The following is a 27,415-nucleotide window of genomic DNA, read 5'->3' as shown; positions in this document are numbered from 1 at the left end:
GTTTCTTTAAAATAGCCACCATTTGCTCTGATTACTGCTTTGCACACTCTTGGCATCATTCTCTCAATGAGCTTCAAGAGGTGGCCACCTGAAATGAAAAGTTTTCCAATAGTCTTGAAGGAAGGAGTTCCCAGAGGTGTTTATTAGCACTTGTTGCTCCTTTGCCTTCTTCACTCTATGCTCCAGCTCACCCCAAACCTCAAATCTGGATTGGGTTCAGGTCCGGTGACTGTGGAGGTTCAGCTCATTTTTTTTGTTAAGTACATAAAACTCCACATGTGTTCATTCATAGTTTTGATGCCTTCAGTGAGAATCTACAATGTAAAAAGTCATGAAAATAAAGAAAACGCATTGAATGAGAAGGTGTGGCCAAACTTTTGGCCTGTACTGTATGTCAAAAATCTGATTTGTGCTGGCAGCCTGAACGTAGCCCAACACATCTCAATCTATATCGGTATCTATTTCTGATCTACCTGTGGTGGTAGACTATAGGTCACCGCCTCACACTGGCGCTTAAACATTCAGGTCATTTCATTTCTCACCGCAGCGCTGCTAAAGCTCGGTCTTTGGTTTTCTTCATGCAAGAAGCATTTGCGGCAGCCAGGCTTCGATGTTCTAATTCTAATGCTTCAGATGTTGCAGGAGAAGGATACATAAAAAAATCTATTATTCTTCTGTTTATAAAGCATTACAAATGACTGTGGACAGACCAGATGACACAATGTCCAAGTGCTTATTTACTATAAAGTCTTTTTTCCCCAAAGACCTCTGAAAAAAAGAAAAAAAAAAACGTCATCATTTCAAATCCAAATAAGGCACTCCGGGTCTGAGCTAGTGTTGGCTACAGCAAGAAAATAGAACATATCTTTGGACAATCTTTGCTGTTCCAAACTCTTGTCTTAAATAGAGTGAAAATGTGACTTTTACTAACTACTAACTAAGTAATTAAGTACCTTATCATAAGACTGGCAAATCGCAACTATAGGATATAAGCTGATGTAACTGGATATTGGCAATGATTGACCAGTTAACACAGTAACCATGCTTCAGATATCAGTTGGTATTTACAGGTAGCCAAGTTCTAAAGTTCCTCTGCAATCAACAAAGGAAAACCCTGTGTTTTTTGTGACATAAAAAATGTAATTTTTTGAAACCGTAATTAGTAAATCAGTTTACTGTTCGCATGTTTTCCTCGCCACTAGAGAGCGCAATCAGTTAACTAACAGCAAGATCTGACGAGAGAAAACAAAAGATAAAAATGATTAGTAATCTAAAAATCGGTATTAATATGGTGTAAACTGTAGCAAAATATAACTTCAGTAGCTTTGGCATTAGCAGAGTACAGTTTGAGTAGAGGACGCCTCTGTTTTACCACACCAAATCAGGAAAAAAAAAAAAAAAAAAAACAGTATGGGACAAAAAGTAAATAAGTACAGCGTTTCTTGCATTTACTTTGATCTTTCTTTAATTGCAGACAGTATTAATCTTAGATATTTTGCATTTTATATGGTCAACTTTGTTTAATGTGTCTATTTAATAAACATCTACTCCTGCATTGAAGGTCTGCAACACAATTATATAAAAAAAAGTTGGGACGGAGGAAATTTAAGGTTAGTAGTAATAATAAAAATAATAAAAAAAAAACAAAAAAAAAAACAAACTCAAATATATTTTGTTGAGAAAAATGTATATTTCAGATCTTTTTGGATAAATTTGGATAAACAGATGCCATGTGCTCCAGACCAAAGATGAAAAGGACCATCCAGACTGTTATCAGTAGCAGGTCCAAAAGGTGACAGGGTCTGTTATGATAAGGCGTTGTGTCTGAGATGCAGCATTAATGCAGAATTAATCTTAGAGCAAAATATGCTGCCTTTAAGATCACATATTTTTCAGGGACGGTTTTCAACAAGACAGTGCCAAACTACATGCTGCACATATTCCAAAGTCATGTCTGTGGTATTAGGGGTGGGCGATATGGCCCTAAAATAATATCATGCTATTTAATGGTATTTTTGCGATAACGATACTCTTGGCGATGATACTAATAGTGCACTCCAAATATCTTCATATATCCAGGATTAAAATCAAATAAATGATACTGGACAGATATAGTCAGTCTCTAATAGATACATAATCAAAAATGCAAACAGTGTCATTTTTTTTCTTTTGCTAAAAACTGCGTTGTACCCTGTTTGTCGTACCCTGATGTGAAAGATATGGGCGTGTGATATGGGTAATAAAAAAATGTTGGCGATATTATTGAATACGATACGATATGGCATACCCCTGGCAACCATGTACTGTTACACACCTTGGAACACTTCATTTATCGCATGGTATCCTCTGCCCTAAAACATTGTTTAAAATGTTATGAGATGAAATGGCAACATTCCCAACTTTTTTTGCAATGTTTTGAAGACCTAAATGCAAGAATAGATGTGTATTAATACATTAACTGTGGGTTAATACAGTCCGCAATTAAATTAGAATCAAAGTAAATCATTTTCCATACTGTTTCAAGTTCGTTTGACTTATACAAAGTGTTGATTGACACTTAAAGGTATTTTTTTCTTTTTTCCATGCAATGTGATTGCAATGTACAAGAGCTAGCTAGCTAGCTTTTAGCATGGATGTGGCATCATTTAATTGTATTTTTGCATTGCGTTTAATGACCTCCAGAAACATCCATGAGTGAGATTATGCAAAGTGAAATAATCCCTGCAGAGAAAAATTGAGCTTACACCCGGAGTTCCTTATTTGACTACAGAAAGACGCATGACTTCTACCTATTACAGTTCTAAGTGATGTATTACATTATTACAGTAATTGGCTTAGCTACATTGGGACTCTAAAGAACGAGGGTAAACAACAGTGCCTTATCACACAGCTACGAGGAGGTATGGCTGATTTCCTTAACTGTAAAACAAAGAAATAAAAGTCTATAAAAACAAAAGACAAAAAATCGGGCCATTGAGAAAATCATAAAAATGTTGACTTACAAAAGTAAAATGATTTTAAAACATGGCTAGAATTGTTTTACGAGTGGCTCGTTGCAATATGGCAAGTAACACAAGGACTGAGTGATACTAAATAAGAAGATAAGAAGAACATAATGGTGATAAACCAGACATACAAATATAAAACATGAAAATAAGACTAAAATGACAGGAAAAAAGGCAAAAGAAGAATAATAGGGAGAATATTCAGAAAAATGATGGCGCAGAATTCCTCAGATAAAAAAGAAAACACATCCACGTCCTCGTCCCTCGCATACATGCACAGTGACTAGTGTAAAAGTATATATTTTAGATGCTCCACTTCCAGGCTGGAACAACAAACCCGTCCCCTCCCTTTCTGTCTTCAAGCCATCACCCGTCATTGCAGTACTGAGGCGATGCTGAAGAAGCAAGAACGCTCCTTGCTCTTTTTCCTCCTCCCTCCTCAGACGATGGTAGAGCGAAGGATCCAGGATCCAGGGTGGAAAAAGCAGAGGTACTAGAGACTCTGCATCCATTGTGCACCCAGCTGAAGGCTCCACCTGCCTGCGATCCAGCTCTGTAACGGGAACAACTGGATTTGGTTCAACGTCTCACTCTTTCTTCACCTGAGGTCCGTCCTTCGTTCTCTTCCTGTCTTCTATCTGGTTCTTCTCGTTCCAATGGCGATGGCATGCCAGCTCCATCAGCTCAACCCCACCCATGACCTTCTGCTGCACGAAGAAGAACGTCATCACCAGCAACAAGTATATTCTGAGCGGCGTCCACAGCCAGAGGCCGACGAAGGACAGGGTAATGAAGGCGGTCCAGTAGAAGAGGGAGATGGCTTTGACCAGCGTCACCCTCAGCTCGCTCTTGCAGGGCGGTACCCGAGCCTCGGGATTGTCGAACAGCCGCGGAGATGCGGCGTAAAACTCTCGGAGACGCTGCTCCTTCTCCGCCCAGCGCTCCTGGCACCAGGCCTGCAGGAGGTCGGATTGTTTGGGAAGGACGGACAGTGGGTAGCGCCGCACGTGGAAGTGGATCTCGCGTGGGAAGAGGCCCAGCACCAGGTGGCGCTCCGTCTGAGGGATGTTCTTCGGGTACGCCACTGTGATGTCGTGGACTGCGTCCAGGTTGTTTCCTGTAGAATGGAAAACAGAAGAGCAGAGATGAATTTTGAATGCATTGTTTGTGACTGTACCCATCTTCAAAAATTAGAAGTTTTAATTCTATCGTTTTTTCATTCGTTTTAAAATGTCTAGTTGTGGTCTTTAGTATGAATGAAATCCACATGAGCCGTTTTTGTGTTTCTGTATAGTCCTGCTTTAGTTCACTGAATTAGTGGTCTCTGAAGAAAGATAGGAACAAGCAACAAGAAAAAGTGGATTTTAGCAGAAGAAGACCTTTAACATGACACATACACAAAGTGCAGCACACTCAAAAGTACTAGTGGGAAAAAAAAAAACATATCGATATCACAATATACTGTATCATTGTTCGCAATACGTGCGGTCAAATATCTATATTTTTTATTGAAACAGACGACACTCCATCATCATGCCAGTGCAGTCACTGCAGTGCTGACAATGACCCACCATCCAAATAATAGATGCTCTGTATTGGTTTTGTGGGGTCTTGACCACTGAAGAACAGGATAAAATGAGAATAACAATAAAGAATGAGACAAACAGACACAGAACTACTAGGCTAGGGATATGTCCAGTGAGTGAATGTCCATATAGTATGATGTAGGAAGCGTAGGCTTTCTTTCCGTAAGGAAAGTGAACTACAAGAAGGAACAGCAGCAGGAGCTCCTCAGATAAAGTGCTGTTCACATGAGAGAGCAAGATGAGCATTTGAATCCACAGAGCTGAGCGACCATCACTAGCTAGCAATAAGTTATCGAGCTGTATCTGCTTCTTTGGTGGTGCTGTTCTATACAGCGCTCCGTAGTGTAGCGATATGGCGGTATGTAAAAAAAAAAAAAAAAAAAAAAGCATACCAGTTTTATTTTTTTCGGATAACCGCTATTCCGCCTTTCACTACAATATAGGGATTTGATTAAATATATAAAGGCCTCTTAAAGAGTCTATTAAATAGCAGCATTTATTAAGGATCATTAAAGATACATTACTTTAAAACCACCAAGTAGTCAAGCAATAAGTAAAAATAAGGAAATCCTGTATAGAAGAATAAGATGCATCATGATGTATCGATAATCGTTTTATAATCATAATGGTGTCTAAAGATTATACAATATATTGACATGATCTCAATAATTTTTAGCTGTCTCTGAAATCATCAACTGTGTTTTCTTGCACAGAAATTATAATTTGATTTAATTTAATTATATTAGAATGATAAAAGTGGCATAAAATGATTTCAAAATGACAATAATATAATTTATCGCAATTATTTCTGGGAAAACGAAGACCTATTTACATGTGATTTTCTTTAATGCCATATTGGCTGTTTGTCTTCAAAGAAAAGGTTTCGCCAGCAGCATTAAAATATATGCTGATAAAAAGGTCAGAAGATGAGTCAAGTGTGTTTTTAAGTAGAGCATTTTACCAAGAATAAACCTTTAATTTAATGCAATGTTCTGAACCCAGTAAGGAACGGATAGAAACAAATGACGACTTGAACCATTTTTAGATCATATTCACCCCAAAAAAAGCGCAGCCCACATTACTGTGGTATATTTCTGGCAGAACACTTGAGTGAAGCTGTTTAAATATAGCACATAATCTCCACTAGCACACATCCACATACGCCATCGCCGCTCTGCTTACACAAGAGAGAGCTGCCAGGCATACAGTAGAGTCAGAGCATGACAAATGAGTTTAATAGATGACACATGCTTTGGCCCACACACACTCGTACCCTGGTACATAGCCGACAAAAATAGAAGCGCCGGTGAGGGGCCGCGCTTGCGCAGGGGGCAGCATGGCATCAGCTCTTGGAACCGACTCTAATGCGCACGACATCAGAGAGGCTGACACACCTGTTTAGTGGTGCATTAGTGTAATACAGATCCGTCTGCTTCAGACACTTGGTGGGATGCCAGCTTTACCTCATTGCAGGGTGACTGTGACTGTGTTAGTGTGTGTGTGTGTGTGTGTAATGTAAAATATAATTATTCCTGCATTTTCCCTGATAATCATCTAGATTTATGTTCAAACGGCTCCTAAAAGTGGTTGTATGTTCATCGAAATACTAGTGACATTAGTCTAATAAGAGTCTAATAAAAACAAGCTCAGGTTATATAAATCCCGTATGAATCGAAGCGTGGGTAAATCTAAAGTTTTTGCATGCTCAAAAAAGTGTTTTATTTTGTTTGGCACAGACAAAAAGAAGAAAACCTCAGGTGTTAAAACGACATACACGTCATCATCCATCTAAAGGACTTCTTAGAGATGCAATGCTTCTCCTACCTTTAGCCAAATGGTAGCAAAGTAGCCTACATATGTGTTATACACATGCATTGTTATTTATTGTTACTATAAATGGGTTATAAGTAGGGATGCATGAATACATGGGATGCTCGATAGCATCGACTGCTGAAATTGTTTATGGAGATGCAGATTTCATTTTCCAGCAGGACTTGGCACACTGCCCACACTGCCCACACTCACATTTTCTGGGACACTGATTTTTGGGTTTTCATTGTCTGTAAGCCATAATCAATAATCAACAATAATAGAAATAAACACTTAAAATAGATCACTCTGTGTGTAACACATCTATACAATACATGAGTTTAACATTTTGAACTAAATTACTGAAATAAAGTAACTATATATAATATATATATAGTAATAATTCAACAGTAATAAATATATGTGTTTTTGTTGTTTTACAACAATAACAGTGTATATTTTTCTGTCTTAATCAGGTATCTTTCATTTTGTCTGATTTCTGCTTTTAGAAATTAATTTGTATGATTTTTATTAGTGCTTTTAGGTGATTTAAAAATATATATGAATGACAAAGTATGGCTGCATGATATTAGGAAAAACTAATATATATATATATATATATATATATATATATATATATATATATATATATATATATATATATATATATATATATTAGGGGTGTCACGACTTCGATATTTCAATGAAATCGATCAAAATTATGTCATGGTCTCGAGCCTCGAAGTGAAAAAGAGGATCGATGATCCCTCCCTCTAAGCTACGCCAGCACACGCGCTACGCAAATGGCGCAGCACGCTGTAGCTGACGCCGCGGTCATTGTGACTGCTCAAAGAGCAGCCCTTTCTCCAGAGAATGGGGACACTCTCATCTTCTTAAAGAAAAACTTGAAAATATGAAAATAACAGTTGTTTTGTCTAGCCTCAAATATGTTAATAGTTTTGATACCTTAAGGAGCATCTTTCTCTCCGATAAAGTTAATAATATATATTTGTTAAAGAAAAAAACTTGTCATTCTCAGGGACCGAGTCTTATTTGTCATGTTTAACTGTTATAGTAGGATAGAGTTCAGTTTGTTAAGGCTCTAATTGTTCTATTATTTTGTACATAACTGTTCCTGTATTTTTTTATTATGTATTTTGTTATGTTGCACATTGCTGTTTTAATAATGCACACTGCTGCTACCAAAAAAAAAGGCGTTACATATATATCTTAATTAAATTATTTAAATTTGACCATTAGTGCCTAATGTGGTGTATTACAGATCGCTTGTATCACTTTGCCTTTTAAAATAAGATATTGTAATAGTAAAAACTATTAGGAGAAACTAAATATATATATTTTTCCTGGAAGTCAATGATCAAACACAAAATATATAATATTGGACAGATAAAATCTGCTTCTGGTAAATATCAGAGAAAATTGGAAAGTGCTATTTTTTTTATCTTTTATATGATGCAGAAAAAAAGTTGCAACAATTAATAAAATCTTGCTTACATTGCAATGATGATACAGATAATATACTGTGCAGCCCTAACAGAAAGTTTTTTTACACTGTGCTGAGATGGTGGAAGACCCACAGACATGGACATACACTGTAACTGCAGCATTTTCAAGTCGGATCTCTAATATTTTATACCATTTTTATTATCATTCTGCTTTACTTAGCATTAATGTATTAAATATTACACAACATTTGAGGAATTGACCTTATCATCCCCTAATCCTGTTTTGCAATGGTTTAATAACACAGAAGGGTGCTGTCTGTTACCTTTGCCTCGCAAATAAAAACTCTAGCTCTGATTGGACGAAGTCAGCCAGTGGAACAGAGTGTACAGCAAAAGCACTGGTTCACTCTGTACAAGTTCAGATCTGACTAAAGATGGAAGTATGAATGCATGTATTCCCCATGCTGACGGGATCAGGTGCAGGACATTTCCCTAATTAGAGAAGCCCCCTGAGAGACAGCAACACAGCAGGAACAGAACAGCTGCAGCAAGAGGAGCATCACTGCTGCAGGTTTACGCTGCTCTTTTCAGTGTGTTCTTTTAAACATTATTGTTCAGACAATAAAGTTTAATTGAAAAAAAAGTAAAAAGTTGATTTATAACTATAAACTATAAACTAGATTAGTCCCTGTATGAAAAAAAGTCTTAATAAAAGATCTGCTGGGCTAACCTTTATTCTGAGCCTTTGTGCTGGAAACTTGGGTGGAAAATGATTAGCAGCGTATCATCAATACTTTATGTTTAGCCTTTGCTAAGCTGCAGCTTTGCTTAGCCCTAGCTGGTGCACTGGTTTCTTTAAATTGTGCTTTAATCATGCTTTTTCTCTCGCTTGTGCCAAACACATGATAGTTTGCTGTCGGAGCTTCACTTACAACTAGGAGTACCATATTTTCTGCACTATAAGGCACACTTAAAATCCTTTCATTTTCCCAAAAATTGACAGTGCAATGAATTCTACCAGTCAGGTTGTAAGTTGCAAAAAAGAGCCACTCCACTGAAGTACAGCATTATACAGGAGTTTCAGGGAAGTTTCTCCAGCACCAAGGCTGGAGCAGTACAAGCATTAGTCACTTAGCGCGCTGAGTGCTAGCTCTTCTACATTTCAGAGGTGAGTATTATCGGCCTGTAGGTTTCTGTTAACCCTGGCTAGCACTAACCACGCTAAGTGCTAGCTCTTTCTACCGTGTTAAAACAAGCTATGTGTGATGAACCGCTATCTTATATCGCCCTGGCTTACCGGAACACTCAGGGTTCTTCAGTTTAACACTGTCGGGCGCGTTATTCGCTAACTAGTCATCCTAGCATTTTAGTTAGCTGCTAATGCTAATGCTGCTGCACCCAGCCTTAGTGGAAACCTGGAAATCTAAGCTGTAAACTGTAAATAAACAGAAGCACTTTTCTCACAGAAATAAACAATTTACAGGAGAGAAATCTGTTCTGTGTAGATTAATATCCAGCGCTTGTTTGACTTTGAAAGAAAAGGGTGAGTGGCGAGACCTGCTAAATTATAAAGGAAACATGGCGACACCCCTATTACTTACTAGTGTCGCATAATGTACCTTATAATCTGATGTGCCTTATGTATGAAAATAGGCCAGGAAATAGAAAATATGGTAGTTTTTGCTATACTGGGTCCAAAATGGTTATTTGGACCCCAATAATTGTGGCTTGCAATGTAAATTCACTAGAGACACTCAATTTATTTTTCTAACAGGCAATTGGTTTACAATGGTTTAATGAGACGGAATGCAGAATAACCATCACTGACCTTTCCGAAGGGTGTCCACGATGAAGGTGAAGCCAGTCGTCCGTGGGTGCAGCACATACTCGTACTTGGGGAGACCGTTCTTTTCTGCAAAGTCATCACTTCTGGCACGAGTGTTATCTACAGAGATATGAAAGATGAGAAGGGCTGATGGTGGTTAGTTTATTATGTGTATTTAAAAATCTGATTTTGCATTCAGGGTTCATGCACTTTTTAACCAATGAATTTCCAGGATTTTTTAATGAATTTTCCATGCCTTCAAGGCACATTTTCATAACCATACGATTTTTAAAACACCAGTGCTGACATGGAAAATAAAACCAAAAAAATCTACTAAAACTACAATCAAAATTGATTATAGTAGGCCTAAAATGAATCTAATAAAAAGGTTTACGCACAATCGTTAATAATAAAATGTGTCTGATGTTTCCTAAGAGCTCCATTGTATAGGGCTAAATTACTGAACTAACTCAAATAGATTTTCTTCATCAATAACAAAAACACAAATATTTATAGACCAAATTTCCAAGACTTTTCCAAAACTTTCTAAGCATTTTTATTTTCCTTAAGGTATCCAGGGCTGAAAATTGCTTTATTTTTTCTTTCAAATATCATGACTTTTCCGGCTTTTTCATGACGGTACGTTGCCTGTAAGTACATTGCATATATCTGTAATCTCTACATCATGAATGTTTGTATCAAAAATTATCACATGATTTATTTTCTTTTCTTTTTTTCTTTTTTTTACTTTGCTTCAGCAACATTCTGCCAATTTATTAGGAACACCGCTACACAAGCCTTCTAATATTGCTGAAACAGTGAAACAATCACCCCAAATATGTATGATGACAGTTTCCTCATTTTTCCACCACTGAAGTTCTCCAATCACTGTTGCTGTCATTTTTCCATTTCCCTTCTACTTACTGGCTTAATTCCTTCTCATTGACGTAAAGGTCGCATAAATTCCAATCTGCCTGTTCAGACAGAGTCTGACTGCCGCATACTGGATACGCATCAGATTTCTCTCTCTCTCTCTCTCTCTCTATATATATATATATATACCTGCTGAATCTGCTGTGTAAATGTAGCCTAAGTGAGTATTTGTGCTCAGGCTGGGTCAGTTGGGTCTCAGACTGAAAGCTGCTTTGTGACTATGCCAGTTACATAAATAAACTTGACTTGACTTGCCATTTATCACACCTGATTCCACTCTACTAATCTACTAATCTCTGCAGTGCTGTGACCTGGGAGGAACCTAGTCTGACCCCTGAGGTTAGGTTTATTCATAACTGTAACTGTGGGAAACAAATATTAATAAATAAATTGGAGTTAATGCAAATGTGGACTATGGATTTTAGCTCTGGTCCAGAATTGTTACAGCACTCAGATCCATTAGTCCATTAGAGTTAGCGATGCACTAAATATTTGGCAACCAAAGTTATTTAGCAGAAAATGGCAAAAAAAGGCTTTTAATAACAGCCAAATAAGTAAAAAAAAAAAAAAATAATAATAATAATAATAATAATAATAATAAAAATTGATCCATAAGAATGACTCATTTATTTAAAGTCACACTGCAGCGTTTTCTTTAAAATTAGGATTTTCTTTTTTTTTTTTTTAGCACCGGCTGCAAAACCATACACTTCCTCTCTTCTCTACTGATGATGCTGCGTGTCAAAAGCTGCTGCATACAAAACAGGAGACAGTTGGATTGTGGGAACCGAGAAATGTCAGGTTTCAGTTCTTTTTCACGCTCACATACCCATATACTCACATGTATGGAATTACTACCTTCACCAACGGGCTGTTTAAACCAAAGGAATTGACTCTTAACTTGACTTGAAAGATACAACTTGTATAAATCTTAACTCACACGTGACTTCAGTAGCACTGCCAAGGTCAATTTGAAAATTCTGAAACAGCAACTAGATTTTTGATTAAAATAGCACTACTGAGGAACACTTGTGACTAAAATAGCACTGCTGAAGTTTTTTTTATTATTATTAGCATAGCACTACTGAAGTAAATGTGTGACTATAATAGCACTACTGAGGTAAAAGTTAAAGGAAACGCCATTGCAGGAGAACCAGGAGGAACCAAACTGCTGACACAGAGACATAAAAAAGCTAGATTGCAGTTTGTCAAAATGTACGTGAGTAAGCCAAAATCCTTCTGGGAAAATGTCTTGTCGACAGATGAGATCAAGGCAGCTTTTTGTTAAAGCTACATAATTCTACTATTTATCAAAAATAGAAGAAAATAACACAGTACCTAAAGTCAAATATGGTGAAGGTTTAAATATGTTTTGGGGTTGTTGTGCTGCATCATGAAATCAGAAAAAGATTGCCAAAGAATTTGGGGTGGCAATGTAGGGCCCAGTGTCAGAAAGCTGGGTTTGCGTACTACTAGGCCATGGGTCTTCCAGCAAGACAATGACCCCAAACATACTTCAAAAAGCACTCAGAAATGGATGGAAACAAAGTGTCGTAAAAAATCCAGATCTTCATCCCACTGAACACCTTTGAAGGGACCTTAAAACAGAAAGGTCTGCTGTTGGGAGAAGCACCCTTTAAATATGAGAGACCTGGAACAGTTTGCTAAAGAAAAATGGTCCAAAATTACAGTTAAGAGGTGTGAGAATCTTGTTGATGGTTACAGGAAGCGAAAAGGTGTGCAATCAAATATAAGGTTGAGAGAGCCAATCATTTTGTCCTGTCCATTTTTGGACATTGGAAATTATATCAATTTTGGCCTTTCCCCTCTTGCTGCTTTCTGTTTTTTTTTTTTTTTTTACAGCCGCTGTCCAATGTAAAACAAGTACCTCCATTTTGGCGATTTTAAGATTACTACATAATTTCAACAAACCAACTGTCTTATACACTGTGTCAAAATCTCTTAAAGAATGGACCAATAGAATTTCTCCAAAATGACCTGAAATAAACTTTTTTTTTTTTTTTTCTATTGAAAGTTAAGGATGTTTTTTTTATCTCCTGCAAAGTTGCTGTTTCAGAGATACTTGTTTTTTTCTAATTGCAATAATTTACTAGGAGAAATACTGTATTTCCTGGAACATTTTAAAGCATGACTATATGTAGTAGCAGCATCTCATCTGAATGAAATTAAGTAGCAAGCCAAGCTGACACAATTAGTTAGGAGGCTTTCAGCCACTTCACATGGTCTGACCCAAATGCCCATCTCTAATGCTGTGTGCGTCTCACCGGTGAGGTCAGTGCCCTCGGGGAAGAGGAGCAGCTGTAAAGGTTCCCTGATGTCACAGAAATACTCCAGCATGTTGGCCATGTGGCTCCGGTCCTCCTCCCATTTGCGCTGGATAAAGATGAAGGAGGCCACCTGCATCGCCCAGCCTGAACAACACGTACAAAACATACAGAAAAAGCACTAAATTAATGCACACAGTTATCCTCTCACTGCAAATGCAATTACTCAGTCTTTTATACTACAGTCAGAAAGCTATTGTTGATAGCAAGTAACAAAACAGTGTGTGTTTGTGTGTGTAAAATGGGTTTACGTAAAAGTGGCTCACCCACCAAAACCAGGCACAGCTTTTAGAGCCGCTTTCAGGCAGATCTTCTCCAGGCGGAGGTAGCTGTAACGCAGCAGACAGCACCACAGAAACATCCAGTCGAGCCGTGTGCGATGGTTCATTATGATCACACTGCGCTCGCCTGGCACAAAGCCATCTCCTGTTATTACCACCTTCACCCCAAACACCACCTCCAGCAAAGCCTGGGGGGCAACAAAGATAGAAAGAGTGTAAAAATGACAGAGAGAGAGAAAGAGACAGAGAGAGCTATCACTCAGTCTTGGCACATTTTCACTAAGCAGGAATAAGTCAGGGGACAAATGCTAAATGTTTCCATATTAACACACTTTTTTTCTTTTTTTCTTTTATTATTATTTATTATATTAAGTATAAACACTTAAAAATGCACCTTGTATAAATGCTCACTTTATCAATATTTGTGTAAGTACTGTTTTATTTACCAAAAAAATTTCACACTATAAGGCGCACTTAAAATCCTGTAATTTTCCCCGAAATCAACAGTGCGCCTTATAATCCAGTGTACCTTATGTATGAATTCTACCAGTCAGGTATTAAGGAGCAGTAAAGCCACTCTGCTGAAGTACAGAGTTATACAAGGGTTTTAGTGAAGTTTCTCCAGCACTAAGGCTGGGTGCAGCAGCATTAGCATTAGCTGCTAACCGCAGCGCTAGCTCTTTCGCCATTCAGAGGCTATAATAAAAGAACTGTGTTCTTCGTGGTTACCATGTTCAAACAAGCTACGTGGGAAAGAACAACTAGCTGATAGCTCCCTGGCTTACCTGAACACTCAGGGTTCCTCAGTGTAGTGCTGTCAGGGGGCATTTACTAGCGCTAAGTGCTGCTAACTGCGTCTAGCGCTGCTTCTAACCACGCCTAGCGCTGCTACTAACCACTGTGTAGTGGACATGTTAGTAAAGGTTTTATGTTGTAAATGAAACAGATTTTTGAAAGCTGTATTGTAGCCTTTTGTGTGTCTTTGTACAGTGGCTGTGTACAAACACAAGCAGCACAGCACTGGTGATACAGTACAGCGCTAAGAGTCTATCCAGTGCTGAAGATGAGAACATACCACAGGCAGGGTCAGCCAGGTGGCCACGATGCGGTCAGTGAGCCAGCGGTACCAGGCTGGAGACAGCAGCATCAGGGGCAGCACAGGACCCAGCATGAAGGTGCTGCCGAAGAAGCTTCCCAGAAACAGAGTGATCAGAAAATACAGGCCGCGGACAGATACCATCGCCATGCCTGGAAGACTGAGAGAGAGAAAGAGAGAGAGAGAGAGAGGGAGAGAGAGAGAGTTACCTCACATGTACATTAGTGAAGAAAAATATCACACAAAAATGCAATAAATCAAATAAATAAATAAATTAAAAAATCAACAAAGTATTTTCTTCAACTGTGCACAGAAAGAAGGAAAGAGAGAGAGGAACAGAAAAAGCAGGCGGGAGAGAGAAATGGATGGAGGGAGAGAGGGAGGGGAGAGAAAGAGAGATAAAGAGACAGGGAGAGAGCCGTGGGAAAAGAAAGTGAGAGAAAGAGGGAGAGGAATGAGGGAGAGGAATTAGAGAGAGTGAGAGAGAGAGAAAGAGACAGACAGAGAGAGAGAGACAGAAAAAGACAGAATGAGACCGAAAGAGAGAGAGAGAGAGAGAGAGAGGGGGAGAGAGGAGATTTTTCATTTAAAAAGATAGAGGGGAGGAAGAGAGGAGAGAAAAATAGAAAGAGAAAGAAAGCGACAGAAAGAGAGAAAGAGAGCTGGAGGAAATAGAAAGTGAGAAAGAGGGAGAGGAGAAAAAGAGTGAAATAGTGTGTGAGAGAGAGAGAGAGATAGAAACATAGAAACAGAGCGAAAAAAAAGAGGGGGGAATTTTTAATTTAAAAACATCTTTATTGAAACCAATAACTAGGACTAACAATCTCACGTGTACATTACTGAAGAAAAAGATTCCCAGAAATTCAATAAAAGAGAGAAAAGCAGGAGGGAAAGAGTGAAGGATAGAAAAAGATAGAGGGGAGGGAGGGAGATAAAGAGAAATGGAGAGAGCAGGGGGAAGAGAGAGAGAGAGAGAGCGAGAGACCGAGATTCCGATCAGTTCTCAGGACTCAATCACAGAACCTGAATGGAACACCCGTTTGACCTCAATCAGTGAACAAGCCAGTGACCAGCAGGCTGATGGAGCTGGAAGCAGCGAGGGCTGATTTGGAAAATCCTCTGGGTGAATCAATACATGGAACAAATGGAAACCAGTAACAATGACTGCGTCCATACAATTCACTCGCCAAGAAGATTCACCAGCAGACCAGACTGATAACAGTCCTGATGATTCACTGCAGGCTTAAATCACTGACCTCAAACAACAACGATCAATTAACACTCCTTTAAAAAGATCAAATCATTTAGAATGCGGTGAGCTTCACGATTACTCTTAAAACCTCAGGACCCATTGGTCTTGTTAAGCATGAGAATAAACACTGAAATGACAATACGTTCAAAAAAATCAATGCCATTTTAAAGCCACCAGGTGCAAATTTGTGATAACGATGCTAAAGACCTGTGATCTCTGAGCCTTGCAGACACCACTGCATCAAGAACGGTCATTATTTATCTATTGCTGACATAAACACATGGGCAAGGGATTACCTTGGAAAAATCACTTATCGTATGATAAATGAACACAATGTAGATCATTTTTGCTGTCCTCGATATTGCTAATGTGTTCATTTTGAAGTCAATCAATTTTAAAGCAATCAATCGCCCGAATGTCACTTAAATATTCCCTTTGTTGTTTTATAGTAGAATTGTTCAGAGGCAAAATACAAATATCTAAAATATTAATATTAAGTGATTAATACACAGAAGGTTTAGTTCACTAATCAAACTACAGAGACTCAATACAAATATTTCATAATTTATAATTTAACGTGAGATGTGTTTATATCTGTCAAAAAATGCATGTATAAAGGCACCTTACTATTTTGATTTGATTAAATTATGATCATTACGTTTTCAATTATAGCTAATGTCCAGAAAAATGTTGTAGTTTGAGAAACTCTGAATCGTCCACGTCCGAACTGAGATGCATCTTAAGGCCTATCCGGATGGGATTAGTTTTTCAGGGGGATATTTCACACTTTTATTCAGTGATAAAACCAGTGAGTTTTTAGGCTTTCTCGGTCACGTGACATCATGTTCAGTAGCTCCTCCATTTCCACTCGCTGTTGTGTTTACCCGGATCTCTGTGGAAACGTGTGCGTGGCAGTGGACAAATAGCTATTTTATTAAACGTGAGGTGACAAAACTCAGAGATGTGAGTCTGGACAGGACTAAAATTACCGGAGGACCACAGAGTTCAGCGAAAAACAGTAGGTAATTCTGCCTGAAATTTTCTTAGAGGACGGCTAAGAAAAACACATGTATAGTCGTTCCGGACGAGAATAAAATCACAGAGGATCCCCCATAAAGGAGAAAAATTCCCCAGGACCTCCTGAGAAACTAATTTCATCCAGATAGGGCTTAAGAATAAAAAAAAAAAAATCCCCCAACACCTAATAAAGAGTGTATTTGTTCACGGGTGGTCCATTGGGGGAACAAGCAGAGCTCAGGAACAAGACGTGCCCATTTTTATACTAATACTTTTGCACATCACACTTTTCAGATTTTTATTATTTTTTTTATTAAAATTGTTTAAATGTCGGCTCCTCACTGCTGATCTCTCATACAGCATTTTCTGTTATACCCTGTGGTAGTGTGAGGACATCATCACATACCCATTCTGCCCCAGAGTCATCTATACAAATACAACATCTCTATTGGAAATTAGATCTTTCCACTGTAATCAGAATGACATCATTTCACATTTTGGTTGTGTTCCAGCTGTGAGAACATCTGAACACTGATTAATCTGAGATTATTCCCTCAGGCAGACACCATACATTACTCCCTAAGCCTGCTCTCTTTCTCCATGACTCAGCACACGGCACAAAGGTGAAGAAAGGCTGTTCTAAAATCACGTTTTTCCTCTCAGCAATGGAAAATCTGAAATTAAAGACAGTGATGAGTTGGCAAATGAAATGCATGCGATTACACCCAGTCTCGATGCGCTCCCACGCATGGGACAGCGGGTCCGGGCTTGTTCACACACTGACTTTTGAGGCCTCTGGACAGTGGGATGTGGTGTGTCAGTGGAACCATGGTGTTTTTGTTAGGACGAAAAAGGGGAGGATGGAGGGAACAAAACTTTCCATTATTGTTACTGCATACAAAGTGGAAACCACGGTTTTGATTGACAGTTTAACTGTTCCTAACAAATAGAAAGTTGCACAAAAATGGGGAGAAAAAAAATACATAGCCTTAATGTATTTTCATTGCTTTTCAAATAAAAAAATGACAGACTACAATTTAAATACATATTTAATTATTTAATTGTGCATTTTTTATATTCCAGCACACTACATTTAATTACTTGCAGTGCTATGCAGTAGCAGTGCTATCCTATTATCAAATTTACCCCAGCAATGCTAGTTACACATTCAGCTATCACAGCAGTTCAATATTAATCATGAATTTACCTCAGCAGTTTATTCTGATCATGAATTTACCTCAGAACTGCAGTGTTAACCATATATTTGCTTCAGCAGTGCTACTAAAGTAACATGTAAGTGGAATGTACACAGAGACAGGCAGCCAGTCCTTTGGTAAACAAACTAACAAATGCTAAGGCTAATTTAGCTTAACTAACATTACAATCCTAGTCCTGTACAGCTTGTATCTTTCAGCTGAGAAACATCCATTGTGTGAAGAGACAGTACACTGGTACTAAGCATTTATAATTGATCATTGATGCTAAATGTTTTATTTTGTTTAATTCAACCCAAGCAGACTGCAAAAGCAAACAAGACGATTAATGATTTCTTTTGACACTATTAAATAAATTACATTACTGTATTTTTTACTGTATTTTTTTGCTTTTCAAACAAACAACTATCACAAAACTACAATTTAAATATATTATATTTACTGAATTTCCTGAGTATTTTCAATATTCTAGCACACTACAGTTAATAATTACTTGCAGTGCTATGCAGTAACAGTGCTATCCTAATATCAAATTTATCTCAACAATGCTATTCGATTTAGACATTTGGCTAGCTAGCCAGCTGCCACGGATAAAAAACTAAAAATCCAAAGGTTTTAGAAAACACTACAAAATAAACAAATATTCATTGATCGATACAATTTTTTTTTTTACATACTAAACACTAAAAAGGCCATTTTTGGATGAATATTTTTAGTTAAAGCTAAATATTCGGTGCATCCCTAACAATTAACGCAATCACAGAAATGTATATTACTAATCCAGCATGCAAGTGGTTGTTTAGACACATACTGATAAATGGGATGATGCAATATAATAACATTTTTATGGTTTTACTGTGGATGCAATCAGTAATTCCACGTGTGCACAGCAGGAACTCACATTCAACCTACTTTCTCCTGTTCTGTTAATTAAAACCAACTAGTTGAAAATTACATTTCTGAGGCCTCTGGGAACCGAGCTTCTCTGCGGTTTGGCGGCGAAGAGACGTGTCACATTGCATGCAAAGGTCACCAGAGGTGACCCATCCCTCAAAAACCTGCACTTAGCCGCTTGGCAATCTGCTGAGCAACAGTGGAAAATCCAGCAGACTTTGACCCCTGTTACTGTCCCTCCAAATCTACATCCAACACACACACAAAGTTAATTACTGTCTGTGGTGATGAGGGCAGGCCATGGGAGGGGTGGAAACTCGGCTTTGATTGCTTTTTTCCACTGCGCTGCATGAGAACAATATCTAAAAGAGTGAATGGGCTCGAGGCATTCGGCCAGGACAGTCGCGCATCACGTCTGTATGGTGGGTGATTAATGATCGGACCGCCACAGCATGCACAAACAAGTCACACACTCATTATAAGACTTAACGGTCATAAGTAATTTGTAAGTTATAAGTGACTGAATCAGTTAACAATGCCACTTCTCCATTACTAGAACCAAAATCTTAGTTTGTCAGAACCAATCACAGTGTAAGGCTACATTCACATTACCAGGCTAAAGTGGCTCAAATCTTATTTGCTCAATGTGGCTCAGATCAGATTTTTCCATGGCTGAGTGAACGTGCTAAATCTGATTTTTTCAAATCAGATTCGAATCACTTTCATATGTGGTCCTAAATCGGATACGTATCCAAACCATGGACATGCGAAGACTACTCAGAACAAACGAGTAGGCCTTTAATGACCTCGGAGGTAATTTAATAACCAGTCACAGGTGGCCAACAGAACCAATCACAGCCTGGAGAAAGTCTTACAACAAAAATGGAGACTTTTAGAACCAATCACAGCCTTGGGAAGATCTCCAAAAAAACAAATGATGTTCGGCCGAACCAACCACAGCGAATCCTAGGGAAGGTCCCACAACAAATTAGGTGGTTGCCGGAGCAAATCACAGCCTAGAGAATATATCAGACGAAAACAGTGGCAGCAGAACCAATCACAGCCTGGGGAAGATTTCAATACAATGTTGGGGGTGATAACCAATAACAATTTGGGATAATCTTAGAACAAATTAGGTGGATATTGTTTACAGAATCAATTACAGCCTGAGAAAAGGTCTCAGAACAAGTCTAGGTTATTTTTAAGAAACTTTTTTCAGACTGATCACAGCATGGGGAAGGTCTCAAAACAAGTATGAGGGTTGTTGGAACCAATAACATTATGACAAAGGTTTAAAAAAAAACAAAAATCTGAGAGTCAAACAAATCTGAGAGTGAAACAAATCAAAGCCTGAGACCATCTCAGAGTAAAATATGCATCTGTTAGAACTTAGGATATCAAGGATAAAATCCTGGAGGATGACACCAAATCAAAACCTGTGGATTATCTCAGAATAAATAAAAATGTGAGTTGTTAGAAACAATTATAGGTCGTAAAAAGGTCTCGGCACAAATGTGGGGGTTGTTGGAACCAACCACACCCTGGGAAACAAACAGGTTTTTTTAAGACCACAGCCAAGGGAGGGTCACCAAATCAAAGCATGGGGATCTTCACAAAATAAACAAGGGATTGTTAGAACCAATCACATTTTAAATAGGGCCTCAGAACAAAACATATGTTGGGGTTTAGAACCAATTACCACCAGGAAATATCATCTCAAGAGCAAAATAGTTGGTTGTTGGGACTTATCACAGGCTGGGGAAGGTCTTAGAACATGAAAGATGGTCTTTAGGACCAATCCTGCAACCTTGGCATGTGGGAGAAAAACTAAAATGTGTTTTATATTTGAGATCATGGCTTGGTCTACTTCAGTTCACTTCAAGTTTGGGTCTAAGGAATTCTGATTTGAGACTCCATTTTTCCACTTTCTATAGTGGCATCGGTTCTAGACAGATGACTGGTGCCATGTCTATAACAAAAATTCAACTTACCTAAACGTGCTTCAGCCTCAACCAGCACATGATCTCATCTTATTACACACAACTGCTTTCTGGCTTCATCCTCTCGAAACGCCCTGAACCTTCTACTACAGGGTAAAAAGAAAAGCTTATAGAAAACATAATGAAACACTGTGGTCTCCAGCAGAATCAATCAACGGCCAAATCCACCAGGCACTAAAAGCAAGTCCAGATTCGAGAGTGTGGAATCAACATTAGAGCGCTTCATTTGGCTAATGGAGTCATAAGCAGGATTTGCGGTGGGATGGAGAATGTAACAAGAGAGTTTGAGTGAGATACAGAGTGTACTCTGGTTACAAAACAAGGGGAAACAATTTCATTCTCAGCATTGTTTTCTGAAAAGAGTTACATCACAAATCACCTTCGTGCAGGGCTGTGCGATAGGGCTGGATGTTGTTTAAAAATGCTCGATACCAGAACCAATACGACACTTTGAATTTGGTACCGATACCAAAGCAATACTTTTTCGATAACCCTTTCTAAATTGTAACCAAAAAATACAAAAAAACACGATAATTATTACTAGATGACGTATTTATTTATCAGCTGACATGAGTAATCTCATTCTCATACTGTCACCATGAGAGACTCCATCTTATTGGCTCTTGTTGGAACAAACAGTGAGAATATTTGTGGCACTTTACTAAAAAAATGATTGCTTGTGCTTAAACTACAAACATTTTCCTACACTTATTGCTTTATGCATTTCAGTGTTAAAAAATCTTAAAAATATATATATCAGCATTATACTGCGAAAATTACATTGTGGTGTCCAACAGTACAAAATTTTCTGTTTCATTTTTTTGTTGATTTTTCAAACTTGGAGCTGATTCCTGTTACTGATCTGAAATGATTTAGTAGAGTACAGTGTTAAGAGTCCTGTAGGAGACTCCAAAGCCCTCAAAGTACTCAGAATGTAAAATTTTTTTTTTTTTTTTGTGGCAGGGAAAAGGGTTTCGTATTACCTACACCTGTACCCCATATACAGGCCAAGGCCTGTACAGTTAAAATCCTTTCATTTTCCCAAAAAGTTTCCCAAAAGGAGTTTCAGTGAAGTCTGCGTGTTTGGCGTGTTAAAACAAGCTATGTGGAACGAATAGCTAGCGGCTAGCGCTGCTGCTAACAACGCTAAATTATAGGCAATCTAAGCTTATTGTAAGTAAATGGAAGTGCTTAACTCATACAAATAATCAGTTTTCAGGAGAGAAATATGTGTAGATTAACATCCAGCGCTCGTTTGACTTTGACGTTTGTTCTAAAAATTACAGTTTTGTTTACTTAGGCCCTGTTGATTTAGAAGGGAAACATGGCGACATCCCTTAAAATGTGCCTTATAATATGGTGCACCTTATAGTCTTTAAATACACTAAGAGTGTTTTTATATTTACCTTCTTTAGTTGAGATATTTCGTTTTATAATACTGTCTACATGCAGTTTTATGTAGTATTTTGTTTAAACCAAGCCCACTGTTCTGATTGGATAATCACTTTTATTTCAAACAGATTATATAAATATGATTATATGAATATGTTTTTAGACAGTTTTTTCTCAAATTTAACTAACAATCACAAATATATCCCCTTACTTACAGGATTACAATATATTGAATCTTAACTCATCATATTACCAAGATCCTGCCAATACACAGCCCCTATACACTAATTACACTCTCTGTAATGAAATGTACAATTGGGTCAGAGTTGAGTTATTTAGCACCGACACTTTCCTTCATTTGAATAAAAGAATACATCACTGATGTGATAGAAAAAATGTATCACAATATGATGATCTCTCTGATGATCTCTTTCATTTTTTGGATTGAAATAATCCACAAAGTTCCACAGTTGCAACCTGAATATGGCAACCTTTTTATACAATGATTGATAACACAGTGTTTGTTACGATCAGCATACCTAAGCCAGACCTGATTCCCCCCCCTAAACACACAGTAGCAGCTGAGTCGGTTCCACTGCAGTGCCACTCCTGTGTGGGGAAAGAGGAGCACGCTGCAACTGCAATCAAATAATCATAGAGGAGACAAAGTGGAAACTGCAGCGTTCGTCCTTTAGTGCACGCACCCCGCAGCGATACCGGCTCTCCTCAGTCCTGCAGAGGCTCAGACGTCACTGCGGGTATCAGAGCAGCTGTAATTGTTGCGAGCCCAGATTATGTGATTTAAGCTATCAAAGCATCGAGTAGCCAGATCGCTTTTCCATTTAGTTAATGGGTTTACAGAGGAGATAGCTCATATCTCCATGGACTTATGCCCAAAGACCGCACACACACGTTTATACATGTCGTCACTAATTAACAACAAGGTGCTAATACAGACCTACAGAGCCTGTATACACCTGCTTACTTCATGCAATATCTGTATCTGTATTTTATCTTGATAAGACAAATGCTCGATTATTTTTTTTGCTAAACTGAAATACGATTGCTGTGTGGGATGGAATATGCTACAATAAGCTACACAGTTGTTTACTGGTTCAGCATGTTCATGTGCTGTGCTAAAGATAATTGTTTGCTTGTTGCTTTTAAATTTGCAAATTTTTCATCACATTTCTTCACAAATTTCTCTACGTTTTTGATTATAATGAGAGGAGATGTTTTTATATAGTTATCCTCTAGAAACCCTACGTCCTCATAAGTGGACATTACATTTCTGCTTTTTTTGCACCATGATAATAAATTATATATATATATATATATATATATATATATATATATATATATATATATATATATATATATATATATTTTTTTTTTTTTTTTTTTAAACGTTGACCCTTTGGCCTCATATAGAGATACTGCCCATAGCAACTAGTGTTCACATAACAACATTATACTCAATTGATTTAAAAAAAGATGGCAGGAATCCCAATCAAAATGTTTTTACAGCCAGTCCAGGCAGATAAATGGTCCAGGTAACAATTCTCATTGAATTTTATGTTTGAATGTAGTTAATTTTACTTACTGTAGAGTTGGGTCCTTCTGATCCCAAATGGCAAGGATAATTTTTTTTATCGTTTTACTACTGTCCCCATATAAGGACATTGTTTTTTTTTTTTGTTTTTTTTGCAAAAACGATTTCCTGTACAAAGACAAAGTTTAGTTTTTATGCTTGGTAGGTTCTGCTAATCTCAAATAGCTAGGATAAATTTAAAATAAACACTAAGCAAAAATCTGGGTCTCAGGATATATAGTGTGGCCCAAATGCACCACGGTAGGGCTGCAGAGTACAATGTCAAAAAAATGTATGTGAACTCTTTGGTTATTTGTTGTTTTATGCAACATATAGGCACCAAAATCATAAACATGATCAAAATTAAGGGTATTGACAAATGTGCCTAAACTAATAACACAAGAAAATCTTTGTAAAGCCAGTAGATGACCTTAATAACTTATTCAGGAGTCACGTGTTTGAATAGCCTAGTTGTAGTCTTGTTAAATAAAAATGTGAACCATGCATCAGGTATGAAACTCACAACTTTGTAATCAATATTCTGGTAACATTAACCACTGAGCCATCACTGCCCACAATGGGATGTCAAACATAAGTGTGGAAAATACACTGCCTGTCCAAAAAAAAAAAAAAGGTAATATTTGGTTCTATTCTAATATTTGGTTGGACCACCTTCACACATTCACTGTGGTATTGTTTTGATACGCTTCTGCAATTTCACAAGATTTCTTTCAATCCAGAATGTGAACGCTGCACAGACACTCTATGGTGAACAATCCATGTGTGAAAATGATGATCTCATGCTCCCTGAACCACTCTTTCACAATTCCTGGCATTGTCATCTTGGAATATGCCCGTGCCATTAGGGAAAAAAGAATCCATTGATGGAATAACCTGGTCTATTTTCAGTATATTCAGGTAGTCAACTGACCTCATTTTTTTCAGCACATACTGTTGCTGAACCTAAACCTGCAAACCAACTGCAGCAGCAACCCCAGATCATTTGCTTAGTTAAACCCATTTTCTGGACAGACAGTGTAATTAGCTTAATTCCATTAACAAAATGTAAAACATGTCTCACTATTTTTTTTGTCAAAAAATGCAACTTTAAACAAACTGTAATATTACAGTAAAAAATGCTTTTCTATGCCTTTTGATGATCAATTTTTAGCAACAGTAACACAGATAGATAGACAGACAGACAGACAGATAGACAGACAGACAGGTAGACAGACAGACAGGTAGACAGATAGACAGGTAGACAGACAGACAGACAGACACTCTGTTTATCCCGAAGGAAATTTAGAAATTTTGACCAGTGGTCAAACGTTAAAATGACCAGTGAACAAAAAAATACAAACAAAGCTACCCAGTTTATTCGCTTAAAACTTCCTGTTTCCCCCTCAACGTCTCAATGTAGGAAACTGCATTAAAAACAGCCTGGAAATCCTCCATAGCGTCTAAAACGTCAATAATTACAAGCCACCACTACTGTCACAGACTGCTGCACCTTACCGTGCTAATCAATTGATTAGCTTTACTGCATCACCTGGACGGCCCTCCCCGTTCTAAGCAGCTTATGTTCAACACCAGTGACCAACAGCCAGGTTAAGGAACATTACAGCAGCATTCACATTAAATTAATTAACCTAGTTAGCTAAACTAACTAACCTACATGTGTTAGACTGACTAGAAAAACTTAATGACAGCCCACATGTTAGGATCAGTCAGTCTATTTCATGTCAGTTAGCATGGTAAATAGCAACATAACCATCTATGACTGTACAAATCAGGCTAAAGCTAACTAGCTAACTTAGATTGTTTATTTATTAAGCTATCTAGCTAACTGTGGTTAATTTAACGCTACTCCAACGAACAGTAGTGACAACATGTATAATAGACGTCAAACTAATCAAATACATGTGTTTTCTTGCCAACACTGCTTTTAAAAACGTGTCAGGTTCAGAAACTTGACGTCTGTCAAGTCACGTTTGTTCCGTTCCACCTTAAATGCTGCATCAGTTACATTCAGCTGGTGTAGCATTTAAGGTGGAGCGGATAATTCGATTGAGACGAATGTTCCCAGCTAATGTCCATTTTCTACAAATACAATATAACGCAAGCGAAGTTAGTTAGCGTTCGCTAGCTAATGAAGAAGTCTAAGTAACTAACTTAGTAGTTCAGATATATGTCCACAAAATAATCTTAAAATTTAGCTGTTAGCTACGTTAGCTGTCTTTAGCTATTTTAGCTAAGCTAGCTAACGTCAATTCCTACTACTGTTAATACGGTTAATTAAACAGCTTTGCTAGCTAGCTAACGCTAAGTTAGCTAGCTAACCCAGCTAGCTAGTTAGCTAGCTTCTTGTCTAGTCCGGCTAGTTTGTTTTGGTCCTAATTCAGCCACTTAATAAGTGAGCTAGTTAAGTTAGACAGCCACCTACCCAGCTAAGGAGCCAACCAGCTCCCTCTGCTAACATCCAGTAGTTCAGGTCCTCAGCAGCCGAGTTACAGCATGTTCTCCAGCTTCTGATTGTGGTCCACAAATCGGTGAGATCCGGAGATCCGTCTACTCTACGGTACATTCAGGCGTCTCAGCTGTGAGGATGCTTGCGGTGGACGCCATGGTGACTCTTTACTATTAGTATAACCTCTCAACTCTGCCTGAAGTCGTGATCCAGGGCTGTGTCAGTCAGCAGGGGCCGCCGTTCTGTGTGTTTAAAGCTGTGGACGTTTGATAGAAACAGGGAAGTTCATGAACTTCTAGTCAACTTTAGGTGGAGTGCCATGTGAAGCTACTTACTGTCTTAATGCTTTAACTCTGTTTTATACACATAACCTCACCCAGAGACTTTTATCATGGTGAGAAGTGGGGCTGGGCATTATTTATTATTATTTACTATGTATTGTCAAAAGTATTCACATTCATTACTCAGTTAGAAGTACAGATACTAGGATTTGAAAATACTTCTGTAGACGTTGAAGTGTCAACTCAAGTAAAAGTGTAAAAGTACGGTTTCTTTTTAAACTACTTAAAATATAAAAAGTAAATTCCACAGGGTAATATAGTGCACTTAATCTTAAGCCTGTTCGGATAGGACTTTTTTTTCTCATGGGGTCCTGGGATAATTTTCTCTTTTATGGGGGGTCCTCTGTGATTTTATTCCCGACAGAAATGGCCATGTTCCTGTTTTTCTCAGACGTCCTCTGAGAAAATTACACGCTAAATTACCTACTGTTACTCCGTGGTCCTCCGGTAATTTTAGTCCCATCCGGATTCACATCTCTGAGTTTTATCACCTCCCGTTTAATAAAATAGCTATTTGTCCACGGCCACGCACCGTAAATACACTTTACGGTGTATTACGGCACGTTTTTCCACAGAGATCCGTGTAAATTATTGAAACTCAAATGAAAACAAGAGCTGTTTTTTTTAGCCAGAATGACCAAGTTGGTCATCCTAGTTAACTGGTTCAGTCAAACCAGTCATACTCACACCAATCAACCTGCTAGTTAACAAAGGGTGGTTTTCCTGGTTGTCCTACCAATTAATTATACTCAAAACAATATATTGGTCAAAAGTTAAGATGGCTGACAAACATGATTCATCATGGTCATCAAGCTAATCAGAGAGTGTGGTCAGGCTGGTCTTGATGGTCAACCACCTTGTTCATTCTGGTCAACCCTTTTGGCCAAATGGTTTGTTTAGC

The 27,415-nt window shown here is 38.0% G+C and overlaps 1 protein-coding gene across 1 annotated transcript; it reads right to left on the bottom strand.

Moving 5' to 3' along the window:
* Window positions 1-771: 771 nt before the first annotated feature.
* lclat1 (lysocardiolipin acyltransferase 1) lies at window positions 772-26,489 on the bottom strand. Its single transcript, XM_049481447.1, has 6 exons — window positions 26,150-26,489; window positions 14,326-14,506; window positions 13,240-13,438; window positions 12,910-13,056; window positions 9,695-9,811; window positions 772-4,122 (listed from the first exon to the last, which is right to left on the bottom strand). The coding sequence occupies exons 2-6, from the start codon at window positions 14,494-14,496 to the stop codon at window positions 3,593-3,595; spliced, it is 1,164 nt and encodes a 387-aa protein (XP_049337404.1). The 5' UTR covers window positions 14,497-14,506; window positions 26,150-26,489; the 3' UTR covers window positions 772-3,592.
* Between the last annotated feature and the right edge of the window lie 926 nt (window positions 26,490-27,415).

The sequence above is a fragment of the Astyanax mexicanus genome, chromosome 7, assembly GCF_023375975.1.
Source record: "Astyanax mexicanus isolate ESR-SI-001 chromosome 7, AstMex3_surface, whole genome shotgun sequence".
Taxonomy (NCBI): Eukaryota; Metazoa; Chordata; class Actinopteri; order Characiformes; family Acestrorhamphidae; genus Astyanax; species Astyanax mexicanus.
This window is presented reverse-complemented; position numbering and strand designations above follow the sequence as displayed.